The sequence below is a fragment of the Marmota flaviventris genome, chromosome 6, assembly GCF_047511675.1.
Source record: "Marmota flaviventris isolate mMarFla1 chromosome 6, mMarFla1.hap1, whole genome shotgun sequence".
Taxonomy (NCBI): Eukaryota; Metazoa; Chordata; class Mammalia; order Rodentia; family Sciuridae; genus Marmota; species Marmota flaviventris.
This window is the reverse complement of record NC_092503.1, coordinates 112,164,145-112,188,825: the sequence shown is the minus strand read 5'-3', so window position 1 is coordinate 112,188,825 and position 24,681 is coordinate 112,164,145. Positions and strand designations below refer to the sequence as shown.

Genomic DNA, 24,681 nt, shown 5'->3' with positions numbered 1-24,681 from the left:
ACAGAGCAGGCCCAGTGGCCTGCTGAGGGGCAGAGCCGCCCCCCACCCCCCTCGCCTGCCAGGTAGGGGAAGGGTGACCACCGACAGAAAAGGCCCAGTGGTCCGCGGCGGGACAGAGCTTCCAATCACTCCTGCAAGGTAGGCGGGCCTGCGACCCACTGGCAGAAGAGGAGCAGCCGCCTGCTGAGAGGCTGAGCCGCCCCCTCCCCCTGCGCCGGCATAGTAGAGGGAAATGGGTCCAAACACAGAGCGGGCCCAGCGGCCTGCTGAGGGGCAGAGCCGCCCCCCACCCCCCTCGCCTGCCAGGTAGGGGAAGGGTGACCACAGACAGAAAAGGCCCAGTGGCCCGCGGCGGGACAGAGCTTCCAATCACTCCTGCAAGGTAGGCGGGCCTGCCACCCACCGGCAGAAGAGGAGCAGCGGCCTGCTGAGAGGCAGAGCCGCCCCCTCCCCCCCGCGCCTGCAAGGTAGTCGGAACTGAGACCACCATCAGAACAGGTCAGACCTGCAACCGAGAGACAGAACAGGCCCAGTGGCCTGAGGAATGGTAGAGCCGCCCCCCCCCCCACGCCTGCAAAGTAGGCGGACCTGCGACCCACTGGCAGTACAGCCCCAGAGGCCTGCAGAGGGGCAGTGCCGCTGCCTGCGCCTGCAAAGTAGGCAGAACGGCGACCACCGACAGAACAAGCCTAGCGGCCCGCAGAGGGACAGAGCCGCCGCCCGCGCCTGCAAGGACGGCGGACCTGCTACCGACTGGCAGAGCAGGCCCAGCGGCCTGCCGGCGTGGTAGGCACATTGCCCCAATTGGCGGAGGGGCAGAGCCGCCGCCCGTGCCTGCGAGGGAGACTTTGCAACTATACAAGACCAATATAAATATATAGGGGGAAAATTCAATAGCACAACAGTTTCACCAAGAAGAAAGGAACACGAACAGTATGAAGAGACAAGGAAAGAAAGGACCACAAGCATTGCAGGTCAACTCAACTTTAGAAGAGGTAATAGCTGCAGCTGATGGAATGTCAGATAAAGAATTCAGGATATACATGCTTCAGATGATCTGGAGTCTCAAGGAAGACATCAGACAGCAAAATCAGACAATGAAAGATCACTTCAACAATGAATTACATAAACAAATCCAAGAAGCAAAAGATCAACTATACAGGGAAATAGAGGTTATAAAAAACAAACAAACAGAAATCCTAGAAATGCAGGAAGCAATAAGCCAACTTAAAAACTCAATTGAGAATACTACCAGCAGAGTAGAACACTTAGAAGACAGAACATCAGACAATGAAGATAAAGTATTTCAACTTGAAAAGAACATAGACAGCTCAGCAAGACTGTTAAGAAACCATGAGCAGAACATCCAAGAAATATGGGATAACATCAAGAGACCAAATTTAAGAGTCATTGGGATACAGGAAGGAACAGAGTTTCAAACCAAAGGAATGAGCAATCTATTCAATGAAATAATTCGAGAAAACTTCCCAGACTTGAAGAATGAGACAGAACCCCAAATCCTAGAAGCCTACAGGACGCCGAATGTGCAAAATCATAAGAGACCCACACCTAGACACATTATAATGAAGATGCCCAACATACAGAACAAGGAGAGAATTTTAAAAGCTACAAGAGAAAGGAAGCAGATCACATTTAGGGGTAAGCCAATCAGGATAACAGCTGATCTTTCAACACAGACTCTGAAAGCTAGAAGATCCTGGAATAACATATTTCAAACACTGAAAGAAAATGGGTTCCAACCAAGAATTGTGTTTCCAGCGAAATTAAGCTTCAGGATGGAAGATGAAATTAAAACCTTCCACGATAAACAAAAGTTAAAAGAATTTGCAGCTAGAAAACCATCTCTTCAAAACATCCTTGGCAAAACATTACAGGAAGAGGAAATGGAAAATAACAATGAAAACCAACAGTGGGAGGTAGGACACTAAAGGGGGGAAAATAATCAAAGTGGAAAACAAACCATGTTTAGTAACATAAATAAACAAATATGGCTGGAAGAACAACCCATATCTCAATAATAACCCTAAATGTTAATGGCTTAAACTCACCAATCAAGAGACACAGGCTAGTAGAATGGATCACAAAACAAGACCCAACAATATGCTGCCTACAGGAGATGCATTTGATAGGAAAAGACATACATAGGCTGAAGGTGAAAGGTTGGGAAAAATCATATCACTCATATGGACTTCGGAAACAAGCAGGAGTATCCATACTCATATCAAATAAAATAGATTTTAAGCCAAAGTTAATCAAAAGGGATAAAGAGGGACACTACATACTGCTCAAGGGAACCATACACCAACAAGACATAACAATCATAAATATATATGCCCCAAACAATGGTGCAGCTATGTTCATCAAACAAACTCTTCTCAAGTTCAAGAGTCTAATAGACCACCATACAATAATCATGGGAGACTTCAACACACCTCTCTCACCACTGGACAGATCTTCCAAACAAAAGTTGAATAAGGAAACCATAGAACTCAATAACACAATTAATAACCTAGACTTAATTGACATATATAGAATATACCACCCAACATCAAACAGTTACACTTTTTTCTCAGCAGCACATGGATCCTTCTCAAAAATAGATCATATATTATGTCACAGGGAAACTCTTAGACAATACAAAGGAGTAGAGATAATACCATGCATCCTATCTGATCATAATGGAATGGAACTGAAAATCAACGATAAAAGAAGGAAGGAAAAAGAATATATCACTTGGAGAATGAACAATAGGTTACTGAATGATCAATGGGTTATAGAAGACATCAAGGAGGAAATTAAAAAATTCTTAGAGATTAATGAAAACACAGACACAACATATCGGAATCTATGGGACACATTGAAAGCAGTTCTAAGAGGAAAATTCATTGCTTGGAGTTCATTCCTTAAAAAAAGAAAAAACCAACAAATAAATGATCTCATACTTCATCTCAAAATCCTAGAAAAAGAAGAGCAAAACAACAGCAAAAGAAGTAGAAGGCAAGAAATAATTAAAATCAGAGCTGAAATCAATGAAATCGAAACAAAAGAAACAATTGAAAAAATTGACAAAACTAAAAGTTGGTTCTTTGAAAAAATAAACAAAATCGACAGACCCTTAGCCATGCTAGCGAAGAGAAGAAGAGAGAGAACTCAAATCACTAACATACGGGATGAAAGAGGCAATATCACAACAGACACTTCAGAAATACAGAAGATAATCAAAAATTATTTTGAATCCTTATACTCCAATAAATTAGAGGATAGTGAAGGCATAGATAAATTTCTTAAGTCATATGATCTGCCCAGATTGAGTCAGGAGGATATAGACAACCTAAACAGACCAATATCAATTGAGGAAATAGAAGAAACCATCAAAGGACTACCAAATAAGAAAAGCCCAGGACCGGATGGGTATACAGCAGAGTTTTACAAAACCTTTAAAGAGGAACTAATACCAATACTTTTCAAGCTACTTCGGGAAATAGAAAAAGAGGGAGAACTTCCAAATTCATTCTACGAGGCCAACATCACCCTGATACCTAAACCAGACAAAGACACTTCAAAGAAAGAAAACTACAGACCAATATCTCTAATGAACCTAGATGCAAAAATCCTCAATAAAATTCTGGCCACTCGGATACAAAGGCACATCAAAAAAATTGTGCACCATGATCAAGTAGGATTCATCCCTGGGATGCAAGGCTGGTTCAATATAAGGAAATCAATAAATGTTATTCACCACATCAATAGACTTAAAAATAAGAACCATATGATCATCTCGATAGATGCGGAAAAAGCATTCGACAAAGTACAGCATCCCTTTATGTTCAAAACTCTAGAAAAACTAGGGATAACAGGAACATACCTCAATATTGTAAAAGCAATCTATGCTAAGCCTCAGGCTAGCATCATTCTGAATGGAGAAAAATTGAAGGCATTCCCTCTAAAATCTGGAACAAGACAGGGATGCCCTCTCTCACCACTTCTGTTCAACATAGTTCTCGAAACACTGGCCAGAGCAATTAGACAGACGAAAGAAATTAAAGGCATCAAAATAGGAAAAGAAGAACTTAAATTATCACTATTTGCAGATGACATGATTCTATACCTAGCAGACCCAAAAGGCTCTACAAAGAAACTATTAGAGCTAATAAATGAATTCAGCAAAGTGGCAGGATATAAAATCAACACGCATAAATCAAAGGCATTCCTGTATATCAGCGACAAATCCTCTGAAATGGAAATGAGGACAACCACTCCATTCACAATATCTTCAAAAAAAATAAAATACTTGGGAATCAACCTAACAAAAGAGGTGAAAGACTTATACAATGAAAACTACAGAACCCTAAAGAGAGAAATAGAAGAAGATCTTAGAAGATGGAAAAATATACCCTGTTCATGGATAGGCAGAACTAACATCATCAAAATGGCGATATTACCAAAAGTTCTCTATAGGTTTAATGCAATGCCAATCAAAATCCCAACGGCATTTCTTGTAGAAATAGAGAAAGCAATCATGAAATTCATATGGAAAAATAAAAGACCCAGAATAGCAAAAACAATGCTAAGCAGGAAGTGTGAATCAGGCGGTATAGCGATACCAGACTTCAAACTATATTACAGAGCAATAGTAACAAAAACAGCATGGTACTGGTACCAAAACAGGCGGGTGGACCAATGGTACAGAATAGAGGACACAGAAACCAATCCACAAAACTACAACTATCTTATATTTGATAAAGGGTCTAAAAGCATGCAATGGAGGAAGGATAGCATCTTCAACAAATGGTGCTGGGAAAACTGGAAATCCATATGCAACAAAATGAAACTGAATCCCTTTCTCTCGCCATGCACAAAAGTTAATTCAAAATGGATCAAGGAGCTTGATATCAAATCAGAGACGCGCTGTCTGATAGAAGAAAAAGTTGGCTACGATCTACAGTCGGTGGGGTCGGGCTCCAAATTCCTCAATAGGACACCCATAGCACAAAAGTTAATAACTAGAATCAACAAATGGGACTTACTCAAACTAAAAAGTTTTTTCTCAGCAAAAGATACAATAAGAGAGGTAAATAGAGAGCCTACATCCTGGGAACAAATCTTTACTCCTCACACTTCAGATAGAGCCCTAATATCCAGAGTATACAAAGAGCTCAAAAAATTAGACAATAAGAGAACAAACAACCCAATCAACAAATGGGCCAAGGACCTGAACAGACACTTCTCAGAGGAGGACATACAGTCAATCAACAAGTACATGAAAAAATGCTCACCATCTCTAGCAGTCAGAGAAATGCAAATCAAAACCACCCTAAGATACCATCTCACTCCAGTTAGATTGGCAGCCATTATGAAGTCAAACAACAACAAGTGCTGGCGAGGATGTGGGGAAAAGGGTACACTTGTACATTGCTGGTGGGACTGCAAATTGGTGCAGCCAATTTGGAAAGCAGTATGGAGATTTCTTGGAAAGCTGGGAATGGAGCCACCATTTGACCCAGCTATTCCCCTTCTCGGTCTATTCCCTAAAGACCTAAAAAGAGCATGCTACAGGGACACTGCTACATCGATGTTCATAGCAGCACAATTCACAATAGCTAGACTGTGGAACCAACCTAGATGCCCTTCAATGGATGAATGGATAAAAAAAATGTGGCATTTATACACAATGGAGTATTACTCTGCATTAAAAAATGACAAAATCATAGAATTTACAGGGAAATGGATGGCATTAGAGCAGATTATGCTAAGTGAAGCTAGCCAATCCCTAAAAAACAAATGTCAAATGTCTTCTTTGATATAAGGAGAGTAGCTAAGAACAGAGTAGGGTCGAAGAGCATGAGAAGAAGATTAACATTAAACAGGGATGAGAGGTGGGAGGGAAAGGGAGAGAGAAGGGAAAATGCATGGAAATGGAAGGAGACCCTCAGAGGTATACAAAAGTACATACAAGAGGAAGTGAGGGGAAGGGGAAAAATAATACAAGGGGGACAAACGAATGTCAGTAAAGGGGGCAGAGAGAGAAGAGGGGAGGGGAGGGGAGGGGAGGGGAGGGGAGGGGGGATAGTAGAGGATAGGAAAGACAGCAGAATACAACAGACACTAGTATGGCAATATGTAAATCAATGGATGTGTAACTGATGTGATTCTGCAATCTGTATATGGGGTAAAAATGGGAGCTCATAACCCACTTGAATCAAATTGTGAAATATGATATATCAAGAACTATGTAATGTTTTGAACAGCCAACAATAAAAAAAAAAAAATCATATAAAAAAAAAATGTGCCCTGGTCACATCAGGAATTTACTCTGATATAATGTTATCAAGGACTCTATAGATCTCATCTAAATGTCACTATTTGTGCCACAAATGCTCTTTTTCTGGTCTAGGATCCAGTCTAGGTTCCCACATTGCTCTTGGAGATCATTTCATTCTCTTTCCATCTGTGCCAGCTCCTTGGTTTTCTGTCTGTTGTGACCTTGTGACTTTTTGTTGTCCTGACCAGTCCCTTTGTAGTCTGCCCCTGGCTGTAGGTGATGCTGATGTTTTCTCATGGTGAGGTTCTGGGGCGTGTTTGGAGAATGCTGCAGAGGGGATGAGCCCTCTGTGGGCACCCTGTCAGGGTGGCATGATGTCCAGGTGTCCTGTTCCTTTTCACTTAGACTCTGTCCCTTGGTTAAGGTGGGATCTGGCAGGTTTCTCATCTGCCAACTTACTGTTGTGCTTAGTAATTAATGAGAGTCTTCTGAGGAGATGAGTGGAGACTGCGCCGACCTCCTGCTTCTCCTCATCCTCCTGCTCTGGGTGTAACAGCTGTTAACGGTTTTGCCTAAAACACTCATTACAAAGCTGTTTGCCTAGTGGTGATTTTCTACCTCCATCATTCCTTCTGCACTGATGAGATTTCTACTGTAAGCAAGAAGTGGACCTGAGGTTTTAGAATGGGCTCCTACCCTCCTGGAAAATATCCCATCCCAGAGGGCAGGCCGGGCAGGGTGCTTTGTATTTAATGAATCATGCAACCATCTTGACAGTCCCACAGAAAGGCTAGCTTGTCTCCTTCTATAGAGGAGTCTATTTTATTTGAACCTGAAACATCTGAAAATAAGTCCCTCTGTGTATAACAAAGAAATAGAAAGACTGGTTGTTCTCCTCTGCTCTATTGATGAACCTCACCTTGCTCGAATGTCTGGCTTTGGTGGAAAGGGGGTGCACTGGATGGATGGAGGCCCCTGAACCCAGCTCCAGCCTCAGCAAGGGACTTGGGGGTGGAGCCTGAGGATGGACTGGCCTCTTGTGTGCTCCTAGATGTTTTCTGGTTCTCATGTTTTTTATTAGTTGCACATGACAATACAATGATCTTGACATATCATATATTTGAATCAAATGGGGTATAATTTCTCATTTTTCTGGGTGTACAGGTTGCAGAATCACATTGGTTATACAATCACGTATATACATACAGCAATACTAGTGTCTATTTTATTCTGCTGCCCTTCCTATCCCCTTTCCCCTCCCCTCCCCTCCCATCACTTCTCTCTACCCAATCTAACGTGACACACTTATTTTTTTTCCCCTCACATCATCATACATGTATTTTATATAACGATGAGGGTCTCCTTCCATCTTCCACGCAATTCCCCTTCTCCCTCCCTTTCCCTCCTACCTCTCTTCCCTATCTAGAGGTAATTTTCTTCTCATGCTCTTCCTCCCTACCCCATTTTCCTCCCTACCCTAGCCAATCCCAAAAAACCCAATGCTGAGGTCTGGTATAGTGATGCCACCTGCTTCACTCTTCCTGCTAAGGATTGCTTTAGCTATTCTGGGTCTCTCATTTTTCCAGATGAATTTCATGATTACTTTTTCTGTTTCTATAGGATAGTTATAGGAATTTTGATCAGAATTGCTTTGGAAGTATGGTCATTTTGATAATATTAATTCTGCCTATTCAAGAGGAAGGTAGATCTTTCCATCTTTAAGGTCTTCTTTGATTTCTTTCTTTAGAATTCTGTAATTTTCATTATATAGATCTTTCACCTCTCTTTTTTATTTTGTTGTTGTTTGTTTGTTTGTTTTGTTTGAGAATGGGGTAGTTCTCTTCATTTCCTTTTCTGAGGATTTGCCACTGATATATAGAAATGCCTTAGATTTATGGGTGTTGATTTTATATCCTGCAACTTTGCTGAATTCATTTACTAGTTCTAGGAGTTTTCTGGTGGAACTATTAGAGTCTTCAAGGTATAGAATCATATCGGCAAATAGTGCCAATTTGAGTTCTTCTATTCCTATGTGTATAGCCAATCCCCAAAAACCAAATGCTGAATGTTTTCTTTGATATAAGGAGGCTGATTCATAGTGGGATAGGGAGGGGGAGCATGGGAGGAATAGACAAAATATAGATAAGGCAGAGGGGTTGGAGGGGAAGGGAGCGGGCATGGGGTGATTAATGATGGTGGAATGTGATGATCATTACTATCCAAAGTACATGTATGAAGACACGAATTGGTGTAAATATACTATGTATACAACCAGAGATATGAAAAATTGTGCTCTATATATGTAATAAGAACTGTAATGCATTCTCCTGTCACATATATATATATATATAAAGAGAATGTTATTTGGAGTTTTGGTGGGGAGTGCACTACCTCTGTGGATTGCATTTGGTAACATGGCCACTTTCCCATTATTAATTCTGCCTATCCATGAACATGGGAGTTCTTTCTATCATCAAGTGTCTTCTTCAATTTATTTTTTCAATGTTTATAATTTTTGTTGTAGGGGATCTTTCACTTCCTTGGTTCAATTTGTTAAAGGATTATTTGCTTACTTACTTCCAACTTACTTGCTTGCCTCTTTTTAAAAAATATTTATTCTTAAGTTTTAGGTGGACACAATATCTCCATTTTACATTTATGTGGTGCTGAGGATCATGCCCAGTGCCTCGTGCATGCTAGGGGAGAGCTCTACAACTGAGCCACAACCCCAGCCCCGTGCCTATTTTTTTAGGCTATTGTGAATGGAATTGTGTTCCTAGGTGATTTATTTTAGCAGATTCATTACTGGTGTATAGGAAAGCTATTGATGATTGTGTGTTAATGTTGCCTCCTGACATTTTGCTCAATTTGATTATTAATTCTAGAAGTCCTTTGGTGGAATTTTTTGGATCTTCTAAGTATAGGATCATATCATCTGCAAACAGTGGTAATCTGAATTCTCACCTTCCTATTTGTATCCCTTTTATTTACTTCACTTGCCTAATTGTTATGACTAAAATTCCAAGTGCCCAATTGAAAAGGTGTGGTGAGAGTGAACATCCTTGTCTTGTTCCTGATTTTAGAAGGTATGCTTTCAGTTGTTCCCCACTCACTATGATGGTGGCTTTGGGCTTGTTGTATAGAATAACCTTTTTGGTGCTGAAAAAGTTCCTTCTATCCCTAGTTTCATTAGTGCTTTTATCATGAGTGGGTGATAAATATCCTAAGCTTTTTCTCTGTGTCCATTCAGATGCTTATGTGACTTTTTTCCTTAATACCATTTATGTGGCAAATTATACTTATTGATTTGCATATTTGGAATCACCTGTGCATCACAGGAATGAAACCAACTTGATCATGAAGTACAATTTCTTTACTGTGTTGTTGAATATGATCTGCTAATATTGTATTAAGGAATTTTGTGTCTATGTTCATCAGGGATATTGTTCTGTAGTTTTCTTTCCTTGATGTGTCCTTAACTGATTCAGGTATCAGGGTGATACTGACTTCATAAAATGAATTGAGAACTGCTCCCCCTCCCCCTTTCTGTTTCAAAAGAATAATTTGAGAAGCGTTGACATTAGTTCTTCTTTAGAGATATGTTAGTATTTAGTGGAGAATCCACCTGGTCCTGGGCTTTCTGTGGTGGAAGGCTTTTAATTACTACATCAATATCATTGATTTTTATGGCTATGTTTTTATTTTCTATATTCACTTGGTTCAATTCTGGTATTTCAGGTATATTTAGAAACTCATCTATCTACTCCTTCTTGATTTTCCACTTTATGAGGGAATAAGTTTTCTAAATAGTTCATAATGATTGTCCGGATTTCTGTGATGTCTGTGATGATATCTCCATTTTGTCTCTATTTTTTTGTGTGTGTGAAGTGGGGAGGGTACCAGGGATTGAACTCAGGGGCACTTGAACACTGAGCCGTGTCCCCAGCCCTATTTTGTATTTTATTTAGAGACAGAGTCTCACTGAGTTGCTTAGCATCTTGTTGTTGCTGAGACTGGCTGACTGTCTCTGAACTCAAGATCTCCCTGCCTCAATCTCCTGAGCCACTTGTGATTACAGGCATACGCCACTGCACCCGGCCACAATCCTTTGTATTTAAAAAAAATATTCTCTGTTTCATAAATTTCAGTTCTAACCTTAATTATTTCCTTCCTTCTACAGGTTTTTGATTCATCCTTATATTGTTTATTGAGAATCTTTCTGATTTTATTTTTTTATTTTGACTTAATCTTTTAAAAATATTTTAATTTCTTTTAGTTCTACATGACAGTAGAATGTATTTTGACATATTACACATAATGAAGTATAACTTCCCATTTGTGGTTGTACATGATGTGGAGTTACACTAGTCGTGTATTCATATATGAACATAGGAAAGTTATGTCCAATTCATTCTACTGTCTTTTCTATTCCCATCCTTCCTCCCTTCCCTTCATTTCCCTTTGTCTAATCCAAAGTGCTTCTAGTCTTCCCTCCCCCCCTCCATTGTGTGTTAACATCCTCAAATCAGAGAGAACATTCAGCCTCTGCTTTGGGGGGATTGGCTTATTGCACTTAACAAGATAATCTACAGTTCCATCCATTTACCTGCAAACTTCGCTCTTCTTTAAGGCTGAGTACTATTTCATAATGTATATATACCATATTTTCTTTTTCTATTAATCTGCTGATAGGCCACCGAGGTTGGTTCCACAGTTTAGCTATTCTGAATTGAGCTGATAAACATGATGTGAATGTGTCACTGTAATATGCTGATTTTAATTCCTTTGAGTATATACCGAGGAGTGGGATAACTGGGTCAAATGATGGTTTCATTCTATGTTTTCTGAGGAATCTCCATACTGCTTTCCAGAGGGATTGCACCAATTTACAGTCCCACCAGCAAGTCCCCCAAATCCTCACCAAGATTTATTGTTACTTGTATTCTTGATGATTGCCATTCTGACGGGAGTAAGATGAAATCTCAGTGTAGTTTTAATTTGCATTTCTCTCATTGCTAGAGATGTTTAAATTTTTTCATACATTTGTTGAAAATCATATTTCTTCTTCTTTGAAGTATATATTCAGTTCCTTTGCCCATTTATTGGTTGGATTATTTTTTGTCTTCTTTTGTGTTGGTGTTAAGTTTTTTGAGTTCATTATACATCCTGGAGATTAATGCTCTGAGGTACAAGTGGCAAAGATTTTCTCCCATTCTGTAGGCTCTCTCTTCTCATTCTTGATAGTTTGCTGTGAAGAAGTTTTTAGTTTGATAGCATCCCATTTATTGATTCTTGATTTTATTTTATGTGCTTTAGGAATTCCTTGTTGAGGAATTTGGTTCCTAAGTGACATGATGGAGATTTGTTCTACTTTTTCTTCTAATAGGTGCAGGGTCTCTGGTCTTATGCCTAGGTCCATGATCTACTTTGAGTTGAGTTTTGTGCAGGATGAGGGGGGTAAATTTTATTTTGCTACATATGGATTTAAAGTGTATCCCAGCACCATTTGTTGAAGAGGCAATTTTTTCTCCAATGGATGTTAATGCCACCTTGGTCTAGTATGAGATACCTGCATTTATATGAGTTTGTCTCAGTGTCTTCTATTCTGTACCATTGGTCTTCATGTCTGTTTTGTTGCCCATACCATGCCGTCTTGTTACTATAGCTCTGTAGTATAATTTAAGTGTGGAATTGTGATGCCTCTTGCTTCACTTTTCTCACTGAGGGTTGCTTTGGCTATTCTGGGCATCTTCTTTTTCCAAATTTATATCATGACTGCTTTTTTTTTTTGTTTCTATGAAGAACATTTGTGGGAAGCCATCTATGAGCCACGTGTGGACTGAGCAACATTCAAGTCATTAGGCAGGAAAGCCTGATTCTGGGAACTCCCAGTCGTAACCCATCAGTTCCAGAATGCTGGATTCACGTGGTGCCCTGTCCTAGCTCACTGCTGGAATTCAAGCTTAACCCTAGAGATGGGAGTGACCCACTAGAGCCAAACAGCCTCCCAGAGATGGGTGTAGCTTGCTAGATGCCAATCAACCTGTTTCCTGCAAGACCCGGTACTGAAACAAGATTCCTCCCACTGAAAACTTATCCCTGCCTTTGATGTACTCCCCCTTCAATAAAGGATTGGGGCCTTTTTCAGTTGTTTAGTCCTGATAGGAACTGGAAGACCCTTCAGACACTCCACATTTTAAATCTAACCGTTTGTCTTTGTCTTAGTCTTATTTCAGACTTTTTATTTTCCTAGGTGGCTCACACCTCCTGGGCAGGAACCTGCTCTGACAGGGTGCTGGCAACAACATCAAACATCATTGAAATTTTAAAAAGAACTGCATTAAATCCATGTAGAGCTTTTTTGTAGTATGGCCATTTGGACAATACTAATTCTGCCTATCCAAGAACATGGGAGATCTTTCCATTCTCTAAGGTCTTTTTCAATTTCTTTTTTAGTGTTCTGTAGTTTTGAATGTGGGGGTCTTCCACCTGCGTTGTTAGATTGATACCCACATATTTTAATTTTTTTCAAGCTATTGTGAATGCAATAGTTTTCCTAATCTCTCATTCAGTTGATCCATCAATGAATGATAGGAATGCAATTGATTTCTGGGTGTTAGTTTTATATCCTACTACTTTGCTGAATTTGTTTATGAGTTCTTGAAGTTTTCTGGTGGAATTTTTTGGGGTCTTCTAAATACAGAATCATGTTGTTGGCCATAGAAATAGTTTGAGTTCTTCTTTTCCTTTTCTTATCCCTTTAATTTCTTTCTTTTATTTAGTTGCTCTGGCTAGAGTCTCAAGGACTCTTGTTGAATAAAGTGATGAAAGAGGGCATCCTTGTCTTGTTCTTCCAGTTTTCAGAGGGAATTCTTTGGAATTCTTTTATTTTTTTTCTCCATTTAGAAAGATGTTGGCTTTGAATTTAGCATATATAGCTTCTACAACGTTGAGCTATGTTCCTACTATCCGTCGTGTTTTGAACATAAATGGATGCTGTATTTTGTCCAATGCTTTGTCTGCATCTATTGGGATAATCATGTGATTCTTGTCTTTCAGTCTATTGTTGCGTTTAATTACATTTAATGATTTCCATAGGTTGAACCAACCTTGCATTCCTGGGAGGAACCCTACTTGATAATGCACTGTCTTTTTAAAATGTCTTTTTAATATGCTTTCCAGTATTTTATTAAGAATTTTTGCATCTGTGTTCATCATGGATATTGGTGTGAAGATTTCTTCCCATGATGTTCTTTGTCTGGATTGGTGTCAGGGTGATAGAATGAGTTTGAAAGGGTTTCCTCCTTTTCTGTTTTATGGAATAATTTGAGGACAATTGGTGTTAGTTCATCTTTAAGGGTCTGGAGATCTCAGCTGAGAATCCTTCTAGTCCTGGGCTTTTTGTTGTTGGTAGGGTTTTGATGGTGTCTTCAATTTCATTGCTTAAAATTGATTTACTTAAATTTTCTATGTCCTCCTGATTTGATTTGGGTAGGTCATATGTCTAGAAATTTGTTAATGTCTTCACGATTTTTTATTTTAGTAGAGTATAAATTCTCAAAATAGTTTCTGATTATCATCTGTATTTCATTAGTGTCCATCGTGATATTTTATTTTTCATCATCAAGAATTCATTAATTTGAGTTTTCTCTCTCTCTTTGTTAGCTTGGCTAAGGGTTTATCAATTTTATTTATTTTTTCAAAGAACCAATTTTTTTGTTTCTTCAACTGTTTTGGATTTTTTTTCAATTTCTTTTATTTCAGCTCTGATTTTAATTATTTCCCATCTTCTACTGCTTTTAATGTTGATTTCTTCTTCTTTATCCAGGTCTTTGAATTGTAATGTTAGGTTATTTATTTGTTGGCTTTCTATCCTTTTAACGAATGAGCTCAATGCAATGAATTTTCCTTTCAGAACAGCCTTCTGAGTGTCCCAGAGATTTTGATCGCTATTCTCATGTACCTCTAAGAATTTTTTCTTTTTTCCCTGATTTCTTCTGCTATCCATTGGTCATTCAATAGCATATTATTTAGTGCTCAGGTGTTAGAATAGCTTCGATTTTTTATTTTATCAATGATTTCTAATTTCATTCCATAATGATCTGATAGAATGCAATATATTATCTCTATATTTTTGTATTTGCCAAGAGTTGCTTTGTGACCTAAGATATGGTCTATTTTAGAGAAGGATCCATGTGTGCTGACAAGAAAGTGTATTCAGTCACTGATGGATGAAATAGTCTATATATATCTGTTAAGTATAAATTATTAATTGTTTTTTTTTTTTTTTTTTAGTTCTATAGCTTCTTTATTTAGTTTTGTTTGGAAGATCTATCCAGTGGTGAGAGAGGTGTGTTAAAGCCACCCAGTATTTTTGTGTCATTTTCTATTTGATTCTTCAAATTGAGAAGGGTTTGTTTAATGTATGCAGATGCTCCATTGTTTGGGGCATAAATATTAATGATTGTTATGTCGTGTTGATGTAAGATTCCCTTAAGCAGTATGAAATGTCCTTCTTGGTCCCTTTTGATTAACTTTGACTTGAAGTCTACTTTATCTGATATAGGATGGAAACCTCTACTTGTTTACGAGTCCATGTGAATAACGTGATTTTCCTATCCTCTTACCTTCAGTCTGTCTGTGGATGACTTTGCCTATAAGGTGAGTCTCTTGCAGATAGTATATTGTTGGGTCTTGATTTTTAATCCAACTGGCCAGTCTATGTCTTTTGATTGGTGAGATTAGGCCATTTACATTCAGTGTTATTATTGAGAAATGATTTTTATTCCCCCTCATTTTGATTTCTGATGTTCTTATGTAGGCCCTCATATCTGTAACTCCACTGTCCCAGTGGCCTTCATGGAGACCAGGAGATTCTGATAGGCTGCACCTCTATTATAGTGTGATTGTAAGAATTTTAAAATTTCTCTCCTGATTTTTTTCTAGAACCCACTGATCAGTCAAAAGTGTAATAGTCAGTCTAGATATGTTTATGTTGTTTTTCACTTTATATTTTCTCATGATTTCTAATTTCATTTCATTATGATCTGTTGCGATACAAGCAATTTCATAGAATGTTATATATTTACTAAGACTTGGATGTGGCCTTAAATCTTGTCCAGTTTGCAAAAGATTGCAGGAATACATGAAAAAGAAAATGCATTGAGGTCTTTTGGGATGAAATGCTCTGTAGATATCTGTTAGGTCCATTTGTATTAATAATATGTTTAGGTCTGAAGAATTTTTACTGGTAAAAATCACATTCGTAAAGAAGAATAAGAAACGAGAGGAGGTGAAAAAGGAGTGGGAGAGAAGAAGGATAGGGAGCACTGCTTGTGGGTGGCCCTCTCCCCTTGGTAAGCCTGGCAAATGAATACAGGTCAGAGGTCAAGCCACGAGAAGTACTCTGTGTCTGTCTCTCTGTCCCCACATCTGAACCAGTTGGTATCTCTCAGTATCCTCCCTAGCCACTGTCCCTCACCACCAGTGATGGTACTATACACAAGTCAGAGAGCTGGGTGTGAAACTTGCCCACCCTCTTCTCCCACCCCTCACATCAGGGTAGTGTAAGTAGTAGCCACACAAACACAGGGCAAAGGGAAGGAGGGTAGGGTTGGAACTATTTAAGTTTGGGACCTCCTGACCTATGATGTCTGGACTGAATTGAAACTGCTGTGAACTATTGGTTCAACTATCTGTTTTGTCTCCAAACACAGAAGTTGCATTCTTTGGGTCTCTGAGATCTGAGATCTGGCTTGGTTAGACAAAGTGAGCTTGATGTCCATGTAATTCAAGGAGCTATGCTCTGTCCATAGCTCAGCATCAGCCCACTTTCAAATGAAAGTCCTGGGACCTAGGAGTCCAGGTAAATGCAATCTGCCTGACTCAGCCCAGAGGCTCCAGAAGCCCACCTAGAAGTAGTTTCTAGCACAGCCTCCTCCTCTAGGGCACCATGAAGGTTGCAAGGGCACACAGGTGTCTAGAATCTTCAGAAAATTCTGGCCAAAATTGATTAAGAGCTGAAGGACAGACATCTAGATCTGGGAATTGGGCCCCCAGTCACACTCTGAGAGGACATACATGTGGGTCCTGGGGTTGGCGGTACCCCAGGGTGTGGACAAGTGGACCGACAGAGCATCTCAGGTCGTTAGAGAGGGGACCCTTTGCCACGGTCAGCCTCTCTAGAGGGAAGCTGTGCAGACACTCCAGGCTCTGAGGGGTCAGGGCCTCTCCCAAGCCTCAGCTCAGGCTCTCTTTCTCTTATCATCTCAGTGACCCACCAGGGAACCTCATGGCCACACAAGTCCTCCAGAGGGAGACTTGTCCTGATTCCTACTCTCCTCATTCCCCGAGGCCAAGACCACGCCACAAGAAAGCTCCAAAAACAACAGGTTGGTAACATGGGAAACTATTTATTATTAGAGAAGGTCCACAGAGGAAGGCAGAATGCAGAGAGGACACACAGAGAGCCCCAGGGAACATGGGGCCGAGAGGAGGACGGGAGCCCAGGTGTCCAGGGGGAAAGTCTAGGCGAGAGTGGCAAAGCCCACCCTGTTGTTGGCCAGGTCAAAGATGGAATAGTAGGACCTGAGGAAGACGTCCCCAAGAATCCAAAAGGGCTGGCCATCCTCCAAGGACATGTCGATGGATTCCAGTCCCACAGAGCAGTAGCCATCCTCCTGCTCCACAGAGAAAGGCATTTGTCACACATGGCCTGGGCACTACTCAGCCCTCAGCCCTGGGTCACTGGCACACTTTTAAAGATGAGCAGAGAAAGAACTGCCCCTGAGGACTCAAAGACCAGCTGATTCACCAGAGTAGGGGCTGTTGGGAGAGGTTCTCAAATCGGTAAATTCAGGCTGCCTTGGCCTGTCCCCATGGGGGAAAACTCTTCTTCCCCCAAGACCCTTCCAGCATTTGATTTATAGCAGGACTTCAGGGTCATTAAGGCTTGGAGGAAGACGAACTTGATTGAAACTTTGCCTTCACCCTCATCATCTGTGCAGTGGGATCAGTTATTGAACCTCTATGAAACTCCAGGTTTTCATTTGTAAAAGAGAAAGAGAATCTTCCCCATCAAATGCTGTGACAATCATGTGGGAAGCCTGGGCACCAGGCTGCACATAGTGGCTAGCCCTAGACAGAGCCCCTCTCCACTGATTAAGAGACTAATTGATCATGGGTGACACTCTTCTGGTGGGGATAATCCCAGGTGGCATGAGTTGGGAAATGGCACAGGGCCAGGTGGAGCTTTTCTGGCTGCACCTGTTCCTCCACCCCAGTGGCTCAGCCTCAGGGACCAGGACTTACGTTGAGGATGTAGGCAGACGGCGGCAGAGGGAACTGCACCCCGTTGATGACGAAGGTGAAGGTGGGCAGGTTCTGGACGTCATTACAGTTCACGAAAAACTGCAGAGAAACAAGTTCTTCCAGGTCCCCTCATTCCCCTCCCCAGAGCACCTCCTAAGCCTCCCGGATGCCCAAGACCTCTTTTTGGAGCAGAGGGCACAGTTCAGGGCAAATGATATGTAGGTACTGCATGGGTGTCACAAGCACTGCTAGAGTGGGTGACATCCAGAGAGACCTGAGAATGTCCCCCACCAAAGAAGCTCCTCCTGCCTGAATGGCCCCTCTAAGAGGTTGAATCACTGCCCTTTCCCTGCAGGTGTCCTTTGAAACCACACAGCCATATGCAAAAAGTGGACCAGGGCACCCTCCCCTAGTGGGGAGGGCTAATTAGGTGACCCATCTCATTTGCCAGGACACACGGGAGCGAGGGGGCATATCTGTGTGGAGGAGAGGGAGATGTGGACTGAAGGTTGTCCCTTGTAGCTCCCTTTGTTGCCCCAACATTCCAGTTACATTGTTCTAACTCAAAAACCCAACCAGCGATCAATCTGATTTCCTGAGTGGACAGTAGCAAAGAAGAAATTCGTGCCTGACAGTGACTTCCCATGTCCCTCAGCACCCACATATGGCTCCACCGTAACCACCCTCCAGCCTCATCCTGTCCCAGGGCCTGGTGTTGGGTACCCCACATTCAGTACATTGGGCAGCACAAGCATCGAGCCCATGCTAGTCTGGTGTCCCATGTGGAACTAGAAATGGCTCTGAGTGGACTCTCCTGGCCAGGGGACATCCATGCCACACCCACCTGTCCATACTCATCCTCCTGGGCCCCAATGGTCTGCAGAAGGGAGCTCAGATGCTTCTTGGGCACAACAAGCAGAGAGGTTCCTGTGTCCACCATGGCCTGGCAGCCCTGGGAGCACCAGCCAGAAGCCTCTTCCCCAACATAGAACCTGGGTGGCAAGAAGAGGGCAGCCTCAGCCCGACCAGGACAGGGCAGCCAGGGGGGACCTTCCCGGCACTGGGGAGCAAGCAAACTGGAGGCCAATGCAACGACACCCTGTCTCACATTCCCACTAGGTCTATGCAGGGTCACCTAAATGGCCCAGGGGTCTATTTCTAATAACTTCAAGGAAGTTTCGAGAGGCACTGAAAACCAGGGACATCATGTTTTTTAAAAAGACATGGAACAAGTTAGTTGTCCCACATACCTCAGTTTTGAATCTGTGGGGTCCTGTGTGATTGGACAGGAGCTTCTCCAATACTTGGGATTCCACATGTGCCCCCCACCCCTTTCTCCAGACACAGCCTTGATGCCCCTGCAGAGGCCAGCTGAGGCTCTAGGGAGGACAGGCCACAGGAGTCCTCGGTGACCACACCTCAGTGGAGCCTGGATGAGTGCATGCTACGGGTGCCCAGAAGCCAGCTCCAAGGAAGGGGCGTCCCCAGGGACCCCCAACCCAGACTCACTCCTCAATGCCGATCTGCCAGTAGAGCTCCCGAGTGACAGGAGCCCAGAAGATCTGCCCTGTGTACAGGCTCTCGTCCACACCTCCAAAGATGACTGCTCCTCCATCCTCAGATCCCTCTTGGCTGCAGGACACACAGGCAAAGGAAGTGAGGGAGTGGCCAAGGAGTGGGCACCCACGCTAAGCAGTCACCTTCACAGGGAAAGAGCTCCTTCCCTGATTTCCAAAGGGTTTTTCTGAAGACAGGTCCATGAGTCCCCTGAGACTTCTGAATGGCACTGTCCCACAATGCCCTATGTCAAGGACAGCCCCAACTCTGTAGACCCCACCCACACTGTGCTGTCTTCTGCTTTTCATTTCATGCCTTTGCTGCGCCCTGTCACCAGGAGCCTCACAGATACCCAACTTTTTCTTTTCCTCTGCAAGTGGACATGGACAGGGCTTTGGTGGAGGGAGGAAAAGACAGGCCATGATTCTTCCAGAAGATTCCCCTTAGTGGTAGTAGAGTGGGCCGTTCCTAGAGTTTCATGTGGAGGTGTAAACAGCCAAAAGGAGTCCCCAGGGTTAGTGACAGGGTCAATGTGTTGAAAGCAGGATAAGGAGACCAAGCCACAGCAAGAAGTTGGAACTGACTCTAGACAGTAGAGAGGAAGAAAGCTGGACAGCAAGAGAGAAAAGCCAGGCCCAGGCCCCTCCTGACCTGGCCTGCTGTGGGGGCTGGTAGGACAGTGGGTGAGGAGTCAGTCCAGGGCCTAGACCAGAAGACTCCAAGACCTAGAAGGACACAAGCAGGAGGAGAGGCAGCAGGTCACTGGACAGAGAGGCCTTGGGGAGAAGCACAGGTGAGGAAGTGGGCTCTCGGGGCCCAGAGCAGGAGGCAGGCCCAAGACATGGGGAATTAGAGCAGCGACACCCGGGAGAAGTTTAGACTGAAGAAGGAGAGACCATCCTGCCTAGGAAGGCAAAGGGTCATGAGAGTGGACTGGGGCAGGGGCAGGGGAGCAGGAGAGTCAGAGCCAGGAGCTGAGGCTCTGAACAAGTGTGGCCCAGCCACCCCCTGCTGGGAGGTCTCCACACCCCAAGGGATCAGGGCTTGGTACAGGGCAGGAGTTAGGGACCCGCAGGGCAGTCTCTCACTTGCTGAGGTAGACGCTGAACATGGGGCTGGACAGGGCGTCCACCCGCAGCATGCCCTGCAGGGCTGTGGTGGCCCCTCCCGCGGACAGGGCAGGGTAGGCAAGGCCCATGATGCCATCGAACTGCGCATAGACAAAATTGGTACCCGGCTCTTGCTCACTCAGGCCGAACTCCTGGTTGGGGACCTGGATGCTCTCAACCTGTGGGGGGAAGACACATTGGAGTGGAAGTGACACTTCTGACTGCATCTATGTCCTCCTGCCCCTTGCCACCAGAGACCCTCCATGGTCTTTCTTCCTCCTCTGGCCCATCTGCCCACTTCTCCACAGGCATCCCAACTGTCACTTCTCTTCCAAGGGCCTCCTTCACTGTAGCCTCCCATCCCCACACCTCTGCCCTCCAGTTCTAAGCTCCTGAAAAAAGGCACTCTCTGACTGGTCACTCTGGTGCCCCATCCCTGGACAGGAAAGAACAAGGACATCTAGGTCCCCACCCTCTCACACCCCCCATCCAGGGCGGGGGTGGCAGCTGGAGCACTCACAGTCAGGGTGTCATAGCCGAAGAAGCCAGTGAGGCTGCCACTGCCATACTGCAGGGAGAAGGTCTGCCCATTGGTGGAGAAGGTGGAGGACATGCTGGGGTTGAAGCGAGGGTGTGTGGCTGCAGGAGGGAGCCATGGAGGCCAGGGGTGAGCAGAGGGCTGCCTGGCTCTCAGGCTCATGGGCTGCATCCTGCCTGGCCCTCAGCCTAAGCTCCCAGCCTGAGGCATCAGCACCCCAACCTGGTCACCAAGGCAGGGGCTGACAGCCTTGGCCCCTGGATCCTCTTAGTTGGAAGGCATTGGCCTGAAAGCCCATGTTTCACAGGTAATTGGATGCCTGGATGATGACCTCCCTGTAAGCAGGTGCCCTAGACTCCACCTCTATCTCTACCCCACACCAGAAACCGGCAGAAATCTAGTGGGAAATGCTCATCCAGTGAGGAGTGGGAGGGAGACCTAGGAGGAATCCACTCACCCCAACCTCAATTCACCCAGGAGCTGGGCATAGTGGAATGTGGAGGTGGCATGGGGTGTGCCCATGGTGGACAGAGATGTCCACACTCCAGCCCCAAGGTTTTGGAATGAATCAGGGCAGCATTAAGAAACTGAAGATCCTCTGTCTCCCTAAATGACTCCAGGACAGGGACCACATCCAGCATAGTTGTGGCCAGTCCCTGGAGATACTCAGGGAGAAGCTAGTGGATAGGAGAGTGGAGGGCGAGGCACAGAGTGGACAGTGTCCTGAGGGGAGGAGCAGCACTGCCCGGTGAGCAGGAGAGGGTGGAGCAGAATGAACTGGAGGGGGTGAGGTGGATGGCAGAGATAAAGGGGTCCATCCTGACACGAGGCAAGGCAAGGGGCCACCCTGGAGCAGGGCCAGCCTCCTCCCTCTGGCTGCTTGATGCCCTGAGACCCTAAACAAGTCCCTGGTCCTCCTCAGGAGTGAGCACCCTTCCCTGCCTGCATCCCTGGACATGCCAGTGCCCAGCCCTGCCCAGGGGCCCTCCCTGCCCAGCCCAGCACTCACTGCAGGCCTGGCTCTGGCAGTAGACCGAGGGCACCCACAGGTTGGAGGAGCCAGTGTCAAACAGGACCAGGAAGTTCTGGGGTGGAGTCCCGATGCTGATCTCACCAAAGTAGGCAGCCTGGGGAGCCATGGGGACAGCTGTGAGCATTAGGGGGACCCAGAGACCAGGTTTCTCCATGGGCAGAGCAGGAAGGACAGCCCTGCCCTTGTACCACCAAAAGTCAGGGTCCCAAACACTCAGGCCTCATCCCAGCCTGCCCAGGGCTGCCAAGTGGTCTCCGTGGGTCACCTGCCAGGTGAGCTGGGGCCCTCCCCATGCTCTGCCCAATGGGCCACTCTCAGCAGGGTGGCCCAGGCTGGCAGGACTGGGAGAAGGGAGCAGCCTCAGGTTGGGAGTGCAGGAAGTCCCCAGGTTTGGCAGCAGGGACAGGGACACCTGGAGCTCTGGGACTCACATCCATGTAGGTCATGGGCTCATAGAGCACGCTGAAGTCGCTGAAGCGGTACTTCTGAGCGGGGTCGTACTTGTGGGTCTTCAGGAAGTCCCCCAGCAAGCCCTTTTCCCTCATGGTCTGACGCATAGTCTTCATTTTCCTCAGGGGGACCCTAGGGGAGCCTGGGTGTCAGGGCAGGGCCCCCCTCCTTCCTCTACCTTCTCATTTCTTCCCTCCCTGATGTTCTCCCTCGCCTCCTTCCCTCTTCCTCTTCGTTCTTTCCTTCTCTACTTCTTTCAACCTCACTCAGCACTTGCTCCATCATTTGGGAAACAATGAACTTCCCTCATGCCAGCCCTCAGCCCCTCTCAGGGGTCCTTTTCCTGCCCTGGCCTCTGCTCTCAGAGACCCTGAAAATACTTCCCATGAAGGGGAGAGGGACTTGGGACGCTGGGACTTTACACCTTCCAGAGGATGTCTGCTGATATTTGTTCTTTTGTTGTTTAAGGTTCAGGTCTGGCATGTGACTCAGTGGGAGAACATTTGCTGAGCATGTGCCTGACCTGGGTGCAGTCACCAGAAACATGAAAACGTAGAAATAAAATAAACAATTCTCAGAGATAGCAAAGCTCATCCCAAATTGTGTCCCTTCCTGTGATGCACTCAAGCACCTGGTAGTGTCTATGAGACACACCGTGGAGTAGGGGAGCAGCAATTGTCCCCTAATATGTTTAATCTGCAGCTCGTTGAATGTGTGGCTATAAAGCTACACACAGAAAAGGCCCTCTGCACTCTTCCCTGGTGGCACAGCAGGCAGGGTGGCAGGCTGGGAGTCGTAGTGTCCCCTGAGGCAGGTCACCTGCTCCATCCTGAATTTTCAACACCTCATGTTATAGTGATTTATAGGAATTGGTGTTTTTGCTAAAATGATTTTGGCTTCTTCCAGCAAATTTGGGGTCCCAGGAAAGTTTTTGGAGGGATTATCTGTCTCCTCTAGTTAGGGTGTTATCTTTTGTAGGAAGAAACCATATTCATCGTGCAAAGGCCTGCGTGGGCATAGTCACCCTACCCTCTGCCTCAGGACCATCTTCCCCCCACAGTCTGGAAAGGACCAAGCTGTTGCCTTGACTAGCAGCTCCTGAGGCCAGGCTCTGTCTGCTCCCAGCTGAGTCCTGCCCAGCTCCACCTAGGGCAGCCTTCCCTGGCCCAAGAGAGAATCCCACTCAGATCCAGCTGCTGCCCCCTGACTAGCTGCTCCATACAGGGCTGCAGGCTTCCTGAGGTTCCCTGCACCCACAGCCAGGCCCACACTCACTTGACAGGTGTAGTTGATGCCTCCAAGACCAGGAGGCAGACCAAGGCCACCACCATCCACTTCATGGTGCCGATTCCCAGCTGGTCACAGAGCAAGTGCCACTCTGAGATCCACAGTCGCACTGGAGTGAAGACTTCAGCACTCCCTCTTTATACCCCCTGGATTTGGCCGAGTCCCTCCCTCCGTGCCCTGGGCAAGCATGACCCCAACCAGGGTGTCCCCTGTACACCATGTAGCCATTGTTACTGTGTTTTTCCCCCTGGACCATGGCCACTGCTGACTTTTCAACTTGTTGACTTTGAAATCAACAGCAGAGGCCAGGAGGTACGGGCGATAAGACAGAACAAAATAGCCATAAGATGGAAGGGGCAGAGCTGCTCCTCCTCCAGGATTAGTGGTTTGTGTGGGTATTTTGGGGTGTGGGCCACAAAGATGCAGAGACACAGACAGGGGCATAGGAACATAGGCAGGTTTCTTGGCCAGCAAGTCTTGACATTGGGGAATCACAGGATCTTTGTCATGGGCACTCTCCTGTGTGCTGTAGGCAGGTTCACACCATCCTGGTGGCTGCCCACCGTGTGCCAGGAGCAGTCCCTGAGCTGTAACAATCAGAAATGTGTCTAGGGGTTACCTAATGTCCCCCAGTAGGGATGACATCATTGAGAACTGTGTGCTTAAGTGATGCCCTTGGTGGTCTGACTCAAGTCCTGGCTCCCAGCACCCCAACACCTTGGGGATGGAATTGGGATATGTGTGGGAGTCCTGTGTCAATAGGTAGCATGGTGATGAGGACATGTAGGTAACAAGGCAGTTCTGTTGCTGGGAATGGGGCTATAGGCCAGTGGCAGAATTCACTGACTGGGGGAGTCTTCTGAGGCTTTCCAGATCCATCAGGGGACTTGGAGAAACCCTCAGCACATGCCTAGGTCACACTCACAGGATACGCCATCTGGGCATTGGCCGTGCCTCAGGCAGCAGCAGTGGAGTGGAGCCTGGATCAGGGCATGAGCAGAGGGCCCCCTATCTTGTCCCCTTCTTCACTGTCTCTCCCTACACCCCCTGCAACTCTGCCCTGACCTAGTTCTCCTGGGAGGGCTCTGTGTCCCCCATCGCCCTTCACCAAGAG

General features: G+C 44.9%; 1 protein-coding gene across 1 annotated transcript; it reads right to left on the bottom strand.

The window, feature by feature from the left end:
* Positions 1 to 16,809: 16,809 nt before the first annotated feature.
* Positions 16,810 to 23,620, bottom strand: LOC139706240 (gastricsin-like). Its single transcript, XM_071613940.1, has 9 exons — positions 23,556 to 23,620; positions 22,262 to 22,412; positions 21,807 to 21,924; positions 20,780 to 20,898; positions 20,239 to 20,438; positions 19,103 to 19,225; positions 18,438 to 18,585; positions 17,594 to 17,692; positions 16,810 to 16,962 (listed from the first exon to the last, which is right to left on the bottom strand). Exons 1-9 carry the CDS (start codon positions 23,618 to 23,620, stop codon positions 16,810 to 16,812), a joined length of 1,176 nt encoding a protein of 391 aa, XP_071470041.1.
* Between the last annotated feature and the right edge of the window lie 1,061 nt (positions 23,621 to 24,681).